General features: G+C 43.0%; 1 protein-coding gene across 1 annotated transcript; it reads right to left on the reverse strand.

The window, feature by feature from the left end:
- Positions 1 to 812: 812 nt before the first annotated feature.
- LOC106608303 (visual system homeobox 2) lies at positions 813 to 13685 on the reverse strand. Its single transcript, XM_014206176.3, has 5 exons — positions 12864 to 13685; positions 12471 to 12555; positions 11361 to 11484; positions 4124 to 4304; positions 813 to 3095 (listed from the first exon to the last, which is right to left on the reverse strand). Exons 1-5 carry the CDS (start codon positions 13183 to 13185, stop codon positions 2722 to 2724), a joined length of 1086 nt encoding a protein of 361 aa, XP_014061651.2. The 5' UTR covers positions 13186 to 13685; the 3' UTR covers positions 813 to 2721.
- Positions 13686 to 17347: the final 3662 nt, after the last annotated feature.

The following is a 17347-nucleotide window of genomic DNA, read 5'->3' on the forward strand; positions in this document are numbered from 1 at the left end:
TTCCAGCCATTACAATGAGCCTGTCCTCCTATAGCTCCCCCCCACCAGCCTCCACTGTTGGCTAGTCATTCATCGCAGTTGCAGTGCCACAGGAAGTACAGAGAAGCACGTTTTATGTTTTTATAATAGTGGTGAATAAAACAGTGTTGACAGTGCTGAATAAAAACTTAAACATGAACTCTCTCAGAAAAAGAAAAAAAACAGCAGCTCTTTGCTGTATTCTTAGACCGTTTCTGTGTGGTCATGGTATAAAAGTGATTCATTCTTACGTCCGGTAGCAGCGTATTAAACTGTTCTGTGGTCAGGGTAGTGGAAGATCTTCAGGCACGGGGATTTCAGCTATCCGATTGGCCAGTGCAGTAGGCACACTCGATTTAGCAACAGATCTCCTGGTCTACGGTGTAGACGGAGTTTGTATATTCAGACAAATCAAATGGTTCAAAATGAGAACACTTTGCTACACTTTGCTTACCCGCGGTGCGCAGGGCTTCTGAATCAAGTGCATCTACCGGCAACAGAATAAAAACAAGAAGCACAATACTTTATTGTTGGCTTTTCTACAGACATGTTTGGTGCTCGACTAGTAGATCGAACAGTAGATCGCGATCGACCGGTTGATGACCACTGGTATAGGCTATTATTTTGGTGAAATTCGACGATACCTAAATTAAAACTAAATTATAACCATTAGCCTATATGTCGATTATGCCAATCTCTTGTCATAATATATCATGTGATTTATGTAATTCATTATAGGCTACTCTTAATTAAACTTATTTAGATGCACACAAAAACACCCAGGAAATCTCCCATCTGAATAACAATAACATCTTTATTACTATTTAAATATACAGAACACATAGACAAAAAACAAACACAGCTTGTTGATTTCCAACTTCAGGAATGTATGTGCTATATTATGCTATATGTCATAATTCTAATATTTATATCATAGGTAAGATGAAATCCACCACATACCATATATACAAAGGTATGTGGACACCCCTTCAATTTAGTGGATTCGGCTATTTCAGCCACACCTGTTGCTGACAGGTGTATAAAATCGAGCACACAGCCATGCAATCTCTCCATAGACAAAAATTGGCAGTAAAATGTTCCGTACTGAAGAGCTCAGTGATTTTCAACGTGGCACTTTCATTGGATGCCACCTTTCCAACAAGTCAGTTCGTCAAATTTCTGCCCTGCTAGAGCTGCCCCGGTCAACTGTAAGTGCTGTTATTGTGAAGTGGAAACATCTAGGAGCAACAACGGCTCAACCGCAAAGTGGTAGGCCGCACTAGCTCACAGAACGGGACCGCAGAGTGCTGAAGTGCGTAGTGCGTATAAATAGTTTGTCCTCGGTTGCAACACTCACTACCGAGTTTCAAACTGCCTCTGGAAGAAACGTCAGCACAAGAACTGTTTGTTGGGAGCTTCATGAAATGGGTTTCCATGGCCGAGCAGCCTCACACAAGCCTAAGATCACCATACACAATGCCAAGCGTCAGCTGGAGTGTTGTAAAGCTCGTCACCATTGGACTCTGGATCAGTGGAAACGAGTTCTCTGGAGTGATGAATCACACTTCACCATCTAGCAGTCCGACGGACAAATCTGGGTTTGGCGGATGCCAGGAGAACCTTACCTGCCCGAATTCATAGTGCCAACTGTAAAGTTTGGTGGAGGAGGAATAATGGTCTGGGGCTGTTTTTCATGGTTCGGGCTTAGTTCCAGTGAAGGGAAATCTTAACGCCACAGCATACCATGACATTCTAGATGATTCTGTGATTCCAACTTTGTGGCAACAGTTTGGGGAAGGCCCTTTCCTGTTTCAGCATGACAATGTCCCCGTGCTCACAAGCGAGGTCCATACAGAAATGGTTTGTCGAGATCGGTGTGGAAGAACTTGACTGACCTGCACAGAGCCCTAACCTCAACCCCATCGAACACCTTTGGGATGAACTGGAACGGCGACTGTGAGCCAGGCCTAATCACCCAACATCAGTGTCCAACCTCACTAATGCTCTTGTGGCTGAATGGAAGCAAATCCCCACAGCAATGTTCCAACATCTAGTGGAAAGCCTTCCCAGAAGAGTGGAGGCTGTTGTAGCAGCAACGTGGGGACCAACTCCATATTAATGCCCATGATTTTGGAATGAGATGTTAAGACGAGCAGGTGTACATTTCAAGAGGATAGGCTATTTTGTGTAAAAATGTTCATGCATCCTCTCAAGATGAGTCTCTTGATTTTCACATTATTCCACAGCATTTAATCATAACATGTATCTTTCACCTTGTGTGGTTTGACTATTACCTTGGAGAATAATATGGGCCAGTACATATGTAAAGACTGATCCATGTAACCAAATAGTTAGTCTTCTTAAAGTTATACAATAGCACGCTGCCAAATAGCTGCCAGATTACAACATAGTAGACAGTTTATAGACCAGGGTATAGATGTAACAGTTTGGAATTGGAATTCCCATGATGGAAAATTTGATCTGGATAAAATGAATCCCCATGACAGGAAGATTGGGAGGTTAACGATATCCGGTATTGGTGTCAAAGAAACATTATGAATCTTTTTTTGCTAGCAAGAATAATGTATATTGTGACTACTGTCTTGTTTATAATAATATGGATGTCAGGAATATGTAAACATTGTTCTTTACAGAGACGGCATCAACAAGCCCTAGCACAGCCTTTAGAAGAATGCATTCATATCAGTGACTGGGCTCTATCTTTTCTACAGGCTTCAACTGTCCTGTCTGTTTGTCCTCTGTCTCCATCGGCTGTCTCTGCCCCCCTGGTCCGTCCCCTGAAACTGTCCCCAGTGGTCCGCCACCAGGATGTGTCCCTAGCATCTTAACGCTGTGTTCCAGAGCTTTAGCCCTGAGTACAGCGATGCTATTCTCTCTCAGTTCCTCCTTGGATATGGGCGATTTAGTATTCTCTCTCCTCTCCTCCTCCTCTTCCTCCACCTTTCGCTCTACCACTCTCTCCCTCTCTCGTTCCCTGGCAGGAAGTGTGGAGAGGGGAGCTTCCAGTTTTACAGGAGAGGTCGGAACAGGGGTATCTATGGACTTCTTGTGCATACCTGGAAGGAAAAGGAGTCGTTGGTATTCCGGTTAGCAACAGAGTGAGAACACATCCCACTTGAAGAGACACACACACACACACACACACACACACACACACACACACACACACACACACACACACACACACACACACACACACACACACACACACACACACACACACACACACACACCTAAAAACAGTGGCGCTACAGTACTAGGAAACTCAAGCTCGTACTGAGCTGTAGCTGGCAAGTGGTAGAAGGTCTTAGTCAGTTATTGTTTCTGACCTCCAGCATGGTGAAGAGGCAACATGGGAAAGGCACCTTTACTAACAGTTCAGAGAGGTTTAAACTGCTCGTTGAACTATGGTATGTGGTTAGGTGTCACACCCTGATCTGTTTCACCTGTCTTTGTGATTGTCTCCACCCCCCTCCAGGTGTCGCCCATCTTCCCCATTATCCCTTCTGTATTTATACCTGTGTTCTCTGTCTGTTGCCAGTTCGTCCTGTTTGTCAAGCCAACCAGCGTTTTATGTATCAGCGCCTGCTTTCCCCAGTCTCTCTTTTCTCGTCCTCCTGGTTTTTGACCCTTGCCTGTCCTGACCCTGTACCCACCCGCCTGACCACTCTGCCTGTCCCTGAGCCTGCCTGCCTGCCGTCCTGTACCTTTGCCCCTGTTGCTGTAATAAACAGTGTTACACAGTCTGCATATGGGTCTTACCTTTATACCTGATTGTTAGGTAAAGCAAGCCGTCCACCTTAATGTTCTCAGCCGTACATACTGCACTAACTACATTTTTTAATAAAGCAGGGCCATGATCTCAATGTCAGACTTCATCCCAGGGCTTGTCGGGAGTTGATGAAAGTATCAATGATGGGTGTTAATCAATAACGTGATAATCCTACTTTATCACATTGAATTAAAATCTCTGCCTGTCCTATCTGTCAATTGAGTAGCACAGATCAATGAGACAGTGACAGCGTACTGTGGATACACACACACACACTCCAACCCACCAACACACATTAATGCAGTACCTTACCAAGTAGCCATGGGGCACAGGAGTCCATGATACCGTTCTTGGCTGACTTGAGGATGGACTCAGGCAGAGGGATGGAGTGGCGGACCATGGCACCGTATAGGCCGTACTCCGCCATCACACTGCTATGACCCCAACACTTCTCCCTCTTCCTCCACTTGGCACGACGGTTCTGAAACCAAACCTGCAGGGACAGAGGATGTATGTTTAGGTTTATTTTAACATCTTGGTACAATATGAAGAAACATCAAATCAAACTTTATTTGTCATCATGCGCCGAATACAACAAGTGTAGACTTTACCATGAAATTCTTATTTACAAGCCCTTAACCAACAGTGCAGTTCAAGAAGAAGAAAATATTTACCAAGTAGAATAAAATAAAAAGTAATAATTAAAAGTAACACAATAAGAATAACTAACGAGGCTCTATACAGGGGGCTCCAGTACTGAGTCAGTGGGCAGGGATACAGGTTAGTAGAGGTAATTTGTACATGTAGGTGGGGGCAAAGTGACTATGCATAGGTAACAAACTAACAGCGAGTAGCAGCAGTGAACAAAAGGGGGGGGGGTGTCAATGTAAATTGTCCGGTGATGATTTTATTAATTGTTCAGCAGTTTAATGGCTTGGGGGTAGAAGCTGGAGGAGCCTCTTGGTCCTAAACTTGGCTCTCCGGTACCGCTTGCCGTGTGGTAGCAGAGAAAACAGTCTATAACTTGGGTGACTGGAGTCTCTGACAATTTTATGGTCTTTAGTCGTGGATGTCATTCAACATAATATAACACACAAGTAAAAATATATGATCAGCCAAATTATATGGACAGTGCATCATGCATAAGTCATAAACAACAAATTGACATAGCAGCCACTAAATGTATTTGGTATTATATTAGGATCTCCATAAGTTGTTGCAAAAGCAGCAGCTACATTTCTTGGGGTCCACACAAAACATGACATAATACAGAAAATCCATACACAAGAACAGAACTACATACATTTAAAAAAGGTGCATAGCCTACATAACAATACATACAGTTGAAGTCAGAAGTTTACATACACTAAGTTGACTGTGCCTTTAAACAGCTTGGAAAATTCCAGAAAATGATGTCATGGCTTTAGAAGCTTCTGATAGGCTAATTGACATAATTGGAGTCAAGTGGAGGTGTACCTGTAGGTGCATTTCAAGGCCTACCTTCAAACTCAGTGCCTCTTTGCTTGACATCATGGGAAAATCAAAAGAAATCAGCCAAGACCTCTGAAAAAAAAAATTGTAGACCTCCACAAGTCTGGTTCATCCTTGGGAGCAACTTCCAAACGCCTGAAGGTACCACGTTCATCTGTACAAACAATAGTACGCAAGTATAAACACCATGGGACCACGCAGCCGTCATACCGCTCAGGAAGAGACGCGTTCTGTCTCCTGGAGATGAACGTACTTTGGTGTGAAAAGTGCAAATCAATCCTAGAACAACAGCAAAGGACCTTGTGAAGATGCTGGAGGAAACCGGTACAAAAGTATCTATATCCACAGTAAAACAAGTCCTATATCGACATAACCTGAAAGGCCGCTCAGCAAGGAAGAAGCCACTGCTCCAAAACCGCCATAAAAAAAGCCAGACTATGATTTGCAACTGCACATGGGGACAAAGATCGTACTTTTTGGAGTAATGTCCTCTGGTCTGATGAAACAAAAATATAACTGTTTGGCCATAATGGCCATCGTTATGTTTGGAGGAAAAAGGGGGATGCTTGCAAGCCGAAGAACACCATCCCAACCGTGAAGCACGGGGGTGGCAGCATCATGTAGTGGGGGTGCTTTGCTGCAGGAGGGACTGGTGCACTTCACAAAATAGATGGCATCATGAGGTATGAAAATTATGTGGATATATTGAAGCAACATCTCAAGACATCAGTCAGGAAGTTAAAGCTTGGTCGCAAATGGGTCTTCCAAATGGACAATAACCCCAAGCATACTTCCAAAGTTGTGGCAAAATGGCTTAAGGACAACAAAGTTAAGGTATTGGAGTGGCCATCACAAAGCCCTGACCTCAATCCTATAGAAAATGTATGGGCAGAACCGAAAAAGCGTAGGCGAGCAAGGAGGCCTACAAACCTGACTCAGTTACACCAGGTCTGTCAGGAGGAATGGGCCAAAATTCACCCATCTTATTGTGGGAAGCTTGTGGAAGGCTACCCGAAACGTTTGACCCAAGTTAAACAATTTAAAGGCAATGCTACCAAATACTAATTGAGTGTATATAAACTTCTGGCCCTCTGGGAATGTGATGAATGAAATAAAAGCTGAAATAAATCATTCTCTCTACTATTATTCTGACATTTCACATTCTTACAATAAAGTGGTGATCCTAACTGACCTAAGACAGGGAATTTTTACTAGGATTAAATGTCTGGAATTGTGAAAAACTGAGTTCAAATGTATTTGGCTAAGGTGTATGTAAACTTTCGACTTCAACTGTATGCTTCTCTTCACCCTTACGCCCTGGAACCACTGGCTCCTCAGCACCGCCTCACGCTGTCCTGCACCACAGGCTCACTCAGCACCGCCTCACGCTGTCCTGCACCACAGGCTCACACAGCACCACCTCACACTGTCCTGCACCACAGGCTCACACAGCACCGCCTCATGCTGTCCTGCACCACAGGCTCACTCAGCACCGCCTCACGCTGTCCTGCCTCACAGGCTCACACAGCACCGCCTCACGCTGTCCTGCACCACAGGCTCACTCAGCACCGCCTCTCGCTGTCCTGCACCACAGGCTCACTCAGCACCGCCTCACGCTGTCCTGCACCACAGGCTCACTCAGCACCGCCTCACGCTGTCCTGCACCACAGGCTCACTCAGCACCGCCTCACACTGTCCTGCACCACAGGCTCACTCAGCACCGCCTCACGCTGTCCTGCACCACTGGCTCACTCAGCACCGCCTCACGCTGTCCTGCACCACAGGCTCACTCAGCACCGCCTCACACAGGTTCAATAAAATGGCGCTGGAAGAAATGGCAGCAGTTTTACAGGCGCTATTATGTGTTTTTTTCTCGTTATTTGTAACTTATTTTGTACATAATGTTTCTGCCACCGTATCTTATGGCAAAAAAAGAGCTTCTGGACATCAGGACAGCGATCACTCACCTCGGATTAGACAAAGATTTTTTCTTCAACAAGCAGGACACACAAGATATACTGCTAACACCCGACAAGGCCAACAACCCCGTTATTGGCAAGAGAAAGAGACGCAGGTACAGAGGACACAGAGCAGGGTGCCTCGCAAGGATCCGCAGAAGGCGAGTGGGAAAGCTGCCGTTACCGTCAATATTACTCGCCAACGTACAATCATTGGACAATAAATTAGACGAGGTACGATCACGAATATCCGACCAACGGGACATCAAAAACTGTAACATCTTATGTTTCACAGAATCGTGACTGAATGATGACATGGATATTCAGCTAGCAGGATATAAGCTGCACCGGCAAGATAGAACAGCACACTCCGGTAAGACAAGGGGGGGCGGTCTGTGCATATTTGTAAACAACAGTTGGTACACGAAATCTAAGGAACTCTCTAGATTTTGCTCGCCTGAAGTAGGGTATCTTATGATAAACTGTAGACCACACTATTTGCCATAGTGTGGTGTACTTTTCAAGGCTGTTTATTTACCACCACAGACGGATGCTGGCACTAAGACCGCAGTCAGTCAGCACTATAAGGAAATAAGCAAACAGGAAACCACTCACCCAGAGGCGGCACTCCTAGTGGACGGAGACTTTAATGCAGGGAAACTTAAATCAGTTTTACCTAATCTCTATCAACATGTTAAATAAGCAACCAGAGGGGGGAAAAAATCTAGATCACCTTCACTCCACACACAGAGACGCGTACAAAGCTCTCCCTCGCCCTCCATTTGGTAAATCTGACCACAATTCTATCCTCCTGATTCCTGCTTACAAACAAAAATTAAAGCAGGAAGCATCAGTGACTCAGTCTATAAAAAAGTGGTCAGATGAAGCAGATGCTAAACTACAGGACTGTTTTGCTATCACAGACTGGAACATGTTCCGGGATTCTTCCGATGGCATTGAGGAGTACACCGCATCAGTCACTGGCTTTATCAATAAGTGCATCAAGCACGTCATCCCCACAGTGACTGTACGTACATACCCCAACCAGAAGCCATGGATTACAGGCAACATTCACACTTAGCTAAAGGGTAGAGCTGCCGCTTTCAAGGTGCGGGACTCTAACCCGGAAGCTTATAAGAAATCCCGCTATGCCCTCCGACGAACCATCAAACAGGCAAACGCCAATACAGGGCTAAGATTGAATCGTACTACACCGGCTCCAACGCTCGCCTTATGTGGCAGGGCTTGCAAACTATTACAGACTACAAAGGGAAGCACAGCCGTAAGCTGCCCAGTGACACGAGCCTACCAGGCAAGCAACACTAAGGCATGCATGAGAGCACCAGCTGTTCCGGACAACTGTGTGATCACGCTCTCCGTAACCGACGTGAGTAAGACCTTTAAACAGGTCAACATTCACAAGGCCACGGGGCCAGACGGATTACCAGGACATGTTTCAAGCAGACCACCATAGTCCCTGTGCCCAAGAACACTAAGGCAACCTGCCTAAATGACTACAGACCCGTGGCACTCACGTTCGTAGCCATGAAGTGCTTTGAAAGGCTGGTAATGGCTCACATCAACACCATTATCCCAGAAATCCTAGACCCACTCCAATTTGCATACCGCCCAAACAGATCCACAGATGATGCAATCTCTATTGCACACCACACTGCCCTTTCCCACATGAACAAAAGGAACACCTAGGTGAGAATGCTATTCATTGACTACAGCTCAGCGTTCAACACCATAGTACCCTCAAAGCTCATCACCAAGCTAAGGATTCTGGGACTAAACACCTCCCTCTGCAACTGGATCCTGGACTTCCTGACGGGTCGCCCCCATGTGGTGAGGGTAGGTAGCAACACATCTGCCACGCTGATCCTCAACACTGGAGCCCCTCAGGGGTGCGTGCTCTGTCCCTTCCTGTACTCCCTGTTCACCTACGACTGCGTGACCATGCACGACTCCAACACAATCATTAAGATTAAGTTTGCAGACGACACAAAAGTGGTAGGCCTGATCAACGACGAGACAGCCTATAGGGAGGAGGTCAGAGACCTGGCCGGGTGGTGCAAGAATAACAACCTATCCCTCAACGTAACCAAGACTAAGGAGATGATTGTGGACTACAGGAAAAGGAGCACCGAGCACGTCCCCATTCTCATCGACGGGGATGTAGTGGAGCAGGTTGAGAGCTTCAAGTTCCTTGCTGTCCACATCACCAACAAACTAGAATGATAGCCCCTATTTCATGGTGATAGGTCTGATGATGGTAAATTACTTCCAGGGCTCTCAGTAGAGAGCAGAGGTGTGTGTGTGTATGTGTGTGTGTGTGTGTGTGTGTGTGTGTGTGTGTGTGTGTGTGTGTGTGGTGTGTGTGTGTGTGTGTGTGTGTGTGTGTGTGTGTGTGTGTGTGTGTGTGTGTGAAGCAGCTGAGCTGAGAAAGTAAAGGACAGGAGGGTGACCCTAGGGGCGCATGGAGGCTGATTGAAAAATACGTTAATTTTCAGAGCCAATCGATGGACGACAGGCGCTCAAATATCAGCAGGGAAATTAGAGAGCTAGAGCCCAGGAGAGCCCTGCCATTGACCCAAGCTAATTAATTTCACTGTAGTTATCATTTCATTTCTGGCTCCCACCACGCCTTGTGCCTAACAGTGCATTGACACTAGGATGCGGCATCGCACGGTGAAACATCGGAAGCCATTCACTTTCAATGAAAGGAAAGAGAGAGAAGGGGAGTGGACGGAGGACCATTGAGGGACATCAGCATGGCCGTGGGAGCTGAACAAGGCGGGACTAAAGTTTTTTTTTTTTAAAGTAGAATAATAATTAAAAACAAATAAATATAAATAAGGGCAGCATGTAGACTCGAGGGTGGAGCGTTGGGCCAGTAACTGAAAGGTTACTGGTTCAAATACCGGAGACGACAAGGTGTAAAATCTGTCGCTGTGCCCTTGAGCAAAGGCACTTAAAGCGAATTTCTCCCGGGGGGCTGTACAATGGTGACCATGGCTGTGTCCCCACTCTCTGCGGGTGTCTCAGGGGGAATTGTGATGTGCAAGAAACACGTATGTAACAGAACAAATATACCCCCCCAACCCACCCAAATGAAAAATGATTCAAATCCTCCACGATATCTCGACACAAGTGATTAATCGAAGATCGCCCCTTACAATGACTGTTGATACGTAGCACTACCTAGCTTTCTTGCTAGCTTGTTAGCACCCACATGAGGGCGAGACTAGCTTGTTAGCACCCACATGAGGGCGAGGCTAGCTTGTTAGCACCCACATGAGGGCGAGGCTAGCTTGTTAGCACCCACATGAGGGCGAGGCTAGCTTGTTAGCACCCACATGAGAGCGAGGCTAGCTTGTTAGCACCCACATGAGGGCGAGGCTAGCTTGTTAGCACCCACATGAGGGCGAGGCTAGCTTGTTAGCACCCACATGAGGGCGAGGCTAGCTTGTTAGCGCCCACATGAGGGCGAGGCTAGCTTGTTAGCGCCCACATGAGGGCGAGGCTAGCTTGTTAGCACCCACATGAGGGCGAGGCTAGCTTGTTAGCACCCACATGAGGGCGAGGCTAGCGTGGCTAGGAGAGTGCTGCTTGTATAGTGTAAATGGTAAGCATCTCTATGCCTGCCTGGATGAATGGATGACTGAGTGACTGAGTCCCAGGGGGAATGGTGCCAAGCTAGAGGAGGAAATTGGGTGTTAACTGAGCAGAGAGGGAATGGTGATGATGATAGATGTGTGTGTGTGTGTGTGTGTGTGTGTGTGTGTGTGTGTGTGTGTGTGTGTGTGTGTGTGTGTGTGTGTGTGTGTGGCAGGTATATGGGGGATTCATACTCATGCGTGAGCATGCAAGCACACACACACACACACACACACACCACACATTGACACACACACAAACACATACATGCATGCACGCACACACACAAACACATAAACATACACACAGGCACACACACACAAACAAACACACTGTCACACACACAAACACACTGACACACACAGAAACACACTGACACACACACATACATGCATGAACAAACACACACACACATCGCCAGGTTACAGTACGTTATGTACCTGTATCCTGTCCTCTGGAAGTCCAGTCTGCATGGAAAGCATCTCTCTGGCGTAGACATCAGGGTAGTGGGCCTCGTTGAAAGCTTTCTCCAACTCATCCAGCTGATCTGACGTGAATATAGTCCTGATAGAAATATTACAGAGGGAACACACACACAAACAAAGTTATTTTGATGACATACATACATACATATATACATATATATATATATATATATATATATATATATATATATATATATATATACATATATACATACATACATACATACATACATACATACATACATACATACATACATACATACATACATACATACATACATACAGAGAGAGAGAGAGAGAGAGAGAGAGAGAGAGAGAGAGAGCGAAAATGAATAAGCACGACATTTAGCTTGTTTGGTTCATATGGCAGTGGGCACAAAACAAATTATTTAATAACTCCAAAATGAAAATGTTGATTTAGAAGAAATAAATTAAATTTGAATAAGTCCCATAAATAAATTACATTATCAGGACATAATTTACACATCATTATTTTAAGCATGATTTATTTGCTTGATGTAGGCTACTTGTAGAATATACAGCATGAGAAATATTGACACCTTGTAGGCTATCCTATGTTGAATATTGTTATCCTAAGAAGAAAGGGATACTCTACTTTGTTTTGTTTGTTGCATTACAAAACTGTATCGAAAATGTCCACCTCTTGACTAATTAGTCTAATATATATATATATATATAAAATAAAAGCCGTCTCTTATTGCAAAATATGTACTGAAAAATAAGATTGGCTATATACCATCTGGTCTTTATTTTCGAGGCATTCAAATCATTTAAGAAATCTATTTCAATTCATACTTGATAATTATTTGCTTATTTAGACGTTTTCGTTCAAATACATGTTCTTATAAAATTGAGGAATATTGTAGGCTATATTAATTAGAAAATGTCTCTTTCCAACAAGTTCTCACGGCATTTTGTTTACTTATATATGCCTCAAAGGCATATACTCCAATTCAAAGACAATGCGATAAACATTAGTTATATAAACATTAGTTATATAAACATTAGTTATATAAACATTAGTTATAGCCATTAGAGTTTTACCTGTGTCGTCTCTTCTTTCTTTTCTTGTTTTGGTTCATCGATGATTTGGAAAATGTCTTTTCACTGGAGGATATGTCATCTGAATCTGTAAATGAATAGCCATAGTTTATCATTAAACTAATAGCCACAGGTCTATTGCCAATACAATTACATTGTAATACTTATTAACTGTTATCCTGAAGTGTAGAAATATATTCAAAAACAGGATAAGAGAATTTGCAATCGTTAAGACCAAAATTACATTTTCAATTTACAATTTATTGAAGATAAAAATATAAACATTAAAATAAAATAAAGAGATATATGTCAAATTAATTGCTTATTGTCTACTTAAAATATATATACTTTTAGAATGTATAGGCCTATACGCTAGCCTATAGTTTACACATTTACCAGAGCAGCTTGCGGAGTGGTGCGCATCAAGCTGTCCCATTGCCCTGGCCCTGTTGAGTGGCTGAAGGTGAACACTCTGCGCCTCCTGTAACACCTCCAGAAAGGCAGGCTGACTGTAAAACGAATGAATTCCTCCTCCTGGACCAATAATTCCCATCCCGACTCCCGCCGAGCCCAAAACCGATCTAGCCGCCAGAAGGTGCGCCCTGTGCGGCAAAGATTCCAATGGACGCCGCGTAACCGCGGCGGGCGTCTCATTATTCAAACCCAGAATCTCCTGGATTCCGAATCCTGTACGCTTGTGCGTCGTAGTCAAACGCATTTTTTTTTTTTTTGACGCTTGGTGCTGTAGTCCGGATCCCACTAGGTTTAGAGACGAAGCCTTTTTTTTAGATATATATTTTTTTGACGCTTGGTGCTGTAGTCCGGATCCCACTAGGTTTAGAGACGAAGCCTTTTTTTTAGATATATATTTTTTTGACGCTTGGTGCTGTAGTCCGGATCCCACTAGGTTTAGAGACGAAGCCTTTTTTTTAGATATATATTTTTTTGACGCTTGGTGCTGGAGTCCGGATCCCACTAGGTTCAGAGACGAAGCCTTTTTATTTTAATTTTATTTTTTGACGCTTGGTGCTGGAGTCCGGATCCCACTAGGTTTAGAGACGAAGCCTTTTTTTCCTTCTTCTTCTTCTTCTTCTTCGGTTTATTCAACAACAACAACAAAAAAAGTCTGAAAGAACGGTCACCTTCTTTTCCCCGTTATGACGTCAGACTGTTCTCTCTGATGGTATTCCCTGATTGGTGTTCCCGCCCTGCACGAGCCAGTCGCTCGTGTCATCACCAGTGTGTTTTCCCGCTCAGATTTTACAGGTTCCTCACCCGAGGAGGGGGGGGGGGGGGGGTCGTATCTCTCAGCCAATCACCACAGAGAGAATTTAACGCCGACAGAACACAGGGGTCGAACGATTCTTTCGTGATGGCAGATCGATTAAAATGGAAATACATTGGAAGACTTGGGTTCTGTTTAGACAAGGTAGTTGGTAGAGCATGGTGTTTGCAACGCCAGGGTTGTGGGTTCGATTCCCACGGGGGACCAGTAGGGGGAGAAAAAACATGTATTAAATGTGTGAAATGTATGCATTCACTACTGTAAATCGCTCTGGATAAGAGCGTCTGCTAAATGACTATAATGTAAAGGTATTTCCAGACAACAGGGTTTATTAGACCACCATTAAAAACTATGTTACTGCAAACCCTCCAGAATTGGTGACATTAATCAGGATACAGGATTTTTTTTTTTTTTGCCGCCTTCACTGTGGTTCACAAAATAATGTACTTTTCTCTTGACATACATGCTTCTTCTATATTTGAAGTTATTAAGTGGTTTCTTCTGTTCAACTGAGTTGAACATCGATACATCCTTCAACATTGTTATGTTTTCTGTCTGAGTCTAACGAAATTATGGATTATATGCATGTATGCATTTGGTAAAGTAGGCTAACAATGAATCATGCTTTTACATGAGATGACGCTTGAGGGGATGAGTTCATTCTAAACTATATCAAGCATCCAATTATGAACCACATAAATGAATAAGAAGGTAAATCATTACTTTTTTTTATGCTGCGATAGTTGCCTGTCTACCCAAACTCCTTGCTCTGGCTAAACGCTATGCCACTTCCACAGATGTTAGTTACTTCACAACAATGAGTCTGGATCTGAGTAGCTTACCTCCCTGACGATTTATAGAATGGAAATACATTCTAGATGGTCTGATTGGTCCCAGAAACCGATGGGGTTGGGCCAGAGCCAGAACACACGCGGTTTGAAAATTAGTCTTTGTCTTTGATACTCTAATTGGTTAGAGATTATTATCCAATCACTGACTACTTTGTTTTGTACAATACCCCTAATTTTGACATCACCACAAAGGACTTTATTGATGGCAGTCTCAGACTGAATTATGCATCGAGCAGCGGAAGAATTCAGTTTGTTGTCAGGCAAGCGATATAGGCTATCCAAACATATATTTGAATTGTAGTCTACTTAATTTTCATCTAATTGTTTCAGGTTTCTCTCAGGGATGAATTTATATTCTGTATAATGTAATCTCAAAGATACATATAAAACAATTCCCTACAAATGACTCTCGCTGTCCAATCATGACCGTTCAACTGAACCCTGAACTCACACAATAAATGGCCGCAACAAGGGAGAGTATTTTTAACGGATCGTGTAAAACCTTTATCAATAAATCAATCAATATAAACATGGTCGGTGTATTACTTTCACTGTAGCCCGGGCTCTCCATCTGTCTATCCCTGTCTCGATGATTTCAGGGCCTTAATCCCGCAGCCATCGAGTCGTAAAGTATCCAATCAGCCGGATAAAACCCTCGACTCGAGGTAAAACTGTTTCATTTGGACATGGTTTGGTCTCTGCCTGACTGGCTCTGAATATCACATCGTCCCCGTGTCAGTAATATAGAACAAAATATGACACAATGTTACACAATATTGAAACTGGATAATGACCAATACAATACAATACAAATACACTAATCTATGGTTGTATTGTATATTTGGTATTTTCTCTAGTATGCAAGAAAAAAACAATCAAGGAAAAAACATGTTGTTATTATTGTTATTATTATTCAGCAATACAACGTTTAATAATTGTAAGGCTACATTTCGTTATGTCTGTCATAATTGCAGTGTTTTTTGTGTCTTGTTGTGTTGCGATTTGTAGGTAGAATTTGACTGGATCTTATGTAGGCTATTTGACCTTAATCCGACTAAGAAAATAATGAAAATGCACATTCTTTAATCTGATTAATTAATTAATTGCCCAACCACTGATTTAGCCTATCAATTAAAGAATAAAAAACTTCTAGTTGTTAATTCCAAAAACACCACTAGAACTAAAATGATAGGTCCCAATTCAAACAGTTTATAGCCAGTATACAGACTAACTCGTTTATTTGTTAAAAGGCGCTCAATAAACATTAATCCGTAATGTCTAATCACGTGGCTAGGCGAGTGATTTGCATATTCTAATTCTCGTTTTGCATACTAAATGTTTTGTCTTTGGTGTTCAGAATGCGTCAGTCTGCGAATCTGTTGATGTTTACTTTTTTATTGACAGGTCACATGATTAAGAGTACAACGTGCCAGTTGAGAGTATTTAGGACACACACACACACACACACATAAATCACCTTTTTTTTAAACGGACTTTACAGTAATACCCTACAATTACCACAAATAATGAAGGAAATGATTAAATGAACTTGATGTTTTTCTTATTGAGAGATGTTGATGATATTTCACCACATTACTATACCTATATGGAGTGTATGAATGAAGAAAGAAAGAATGACGTTGATATGAAAAATCCAATCCCATTTCGAAAATGATGCTGACGACCTTTGACAGCATGGTCAAACAAAGACACCCTAAAAGGTTACAGGTTTTATTATCAAGTCAAAGATATATTGAGCTTTATTCCATTCCATTCACCTCCTTCTCATAATATATGTTTTGTAACCGTTTTTGTCGTTTTAAATGGAGGAAGATATTTAGCGAAAATTAAAACCCCCATTTGATTTGCTCGGCAAGAGTGGGAAATAAACCCCTCATTTAATTTTACATAACTAATCCTTTCTAATCCGCTATTATTCAATTAAAGCGGAGTTTGATTCGCTCAGAGATCATTTCTGGCACACTTTTGGACATCTGGACACGTAATTATGTCGAGGACTGAGATACAATTTATGGAAATGAGCAGACGCCTTCGATGGAGGCAGGAGATAACACCGACCTTATCAAAGTGCCATGTGGCAATGCATAAATAAATCCGTGATTTATCCTGGACCCGTTTGGCGTCGCAGGTCACGCGTCAGGCTGTCAATCTAGAACCGCGCGTGTGGGATGTTGTGATGGTGGGCTGCTGCCGCTGCATCACCAAACCACGCAGTGTGCATTGCGCGACATTATTTGCCTCAACATTCAAGAAACAGCCGTACACATAAAGTGGAAAATATTGTAAATTGCTGCCAGAATCCTATTCACGAGCACTTGCACACAAATGCATAATGAAGAAAGATACTCCATGATAATGCCGTTTGATCCGAGCTATGATTTTATACTATTTGGAGACATGAAAATCTGTTAAATTCCACAGGCATTTCAATACCAACAGAATACAGGTCATACGGTATATTTTATACTTGGCTATAGGCTACTCTTTTTCACCATCCCAGAAAGCAAAATGACATTGAAAAGACATATTTTCCAGATGTTGACATCACGTGCATTTCAGGTACTGAATGAAAGGTAAAAATACATATTTTCTGGCCTTCGAAAATATGTATTTTCCCGGACACTGGCAGCGATGATGTTTAAAACACTCAAATATACAGACTTAACCAACAGACCACTTCAACTACAAAAAACATTCTGAGTAACAGTTACAGATTTTTTTGT

The sequence above is a fragment of the Salmo salar genome, chromosome 06 (assembly GCF_965601325.2).
Source record: "Salmo salar chromosome 06, fSalSal1, whole genome shotgun sequence".
NCBI lineage: Eukaryota > Metazoa > Chordata > Actinopteri > Salmoniformes > Salmonidae > Salmo > Salmo salar.

What these genes read in the sequence shown, in the direction of transcription:
- LOC106608303 (XM_014206176.3), bottom strand. Translation starts at nt 13,185, where the DNA reads ATGCGTTTGACTACGACGCACAAGCGTACAGGATTCGGAATCCAGGAG. An exon ending in CCACTCCGCAAGCTGCTCTG is followed by an intron (nt 12,556 to 12,863) that starts GTAAATGTGTAA and finishes ATTCATTTACAG; the next exon opens with ATTCAGATGACATATCCTCC. An exon ending in TTCCAGAGGACAGGATACAG is followed by an intron (nt 4,305 to 11,360) that starts GTACATAACGTA and finishes CTGTCCCTGCAG; the next exon opens with GTTTGGTTTCAGAACCGTCG.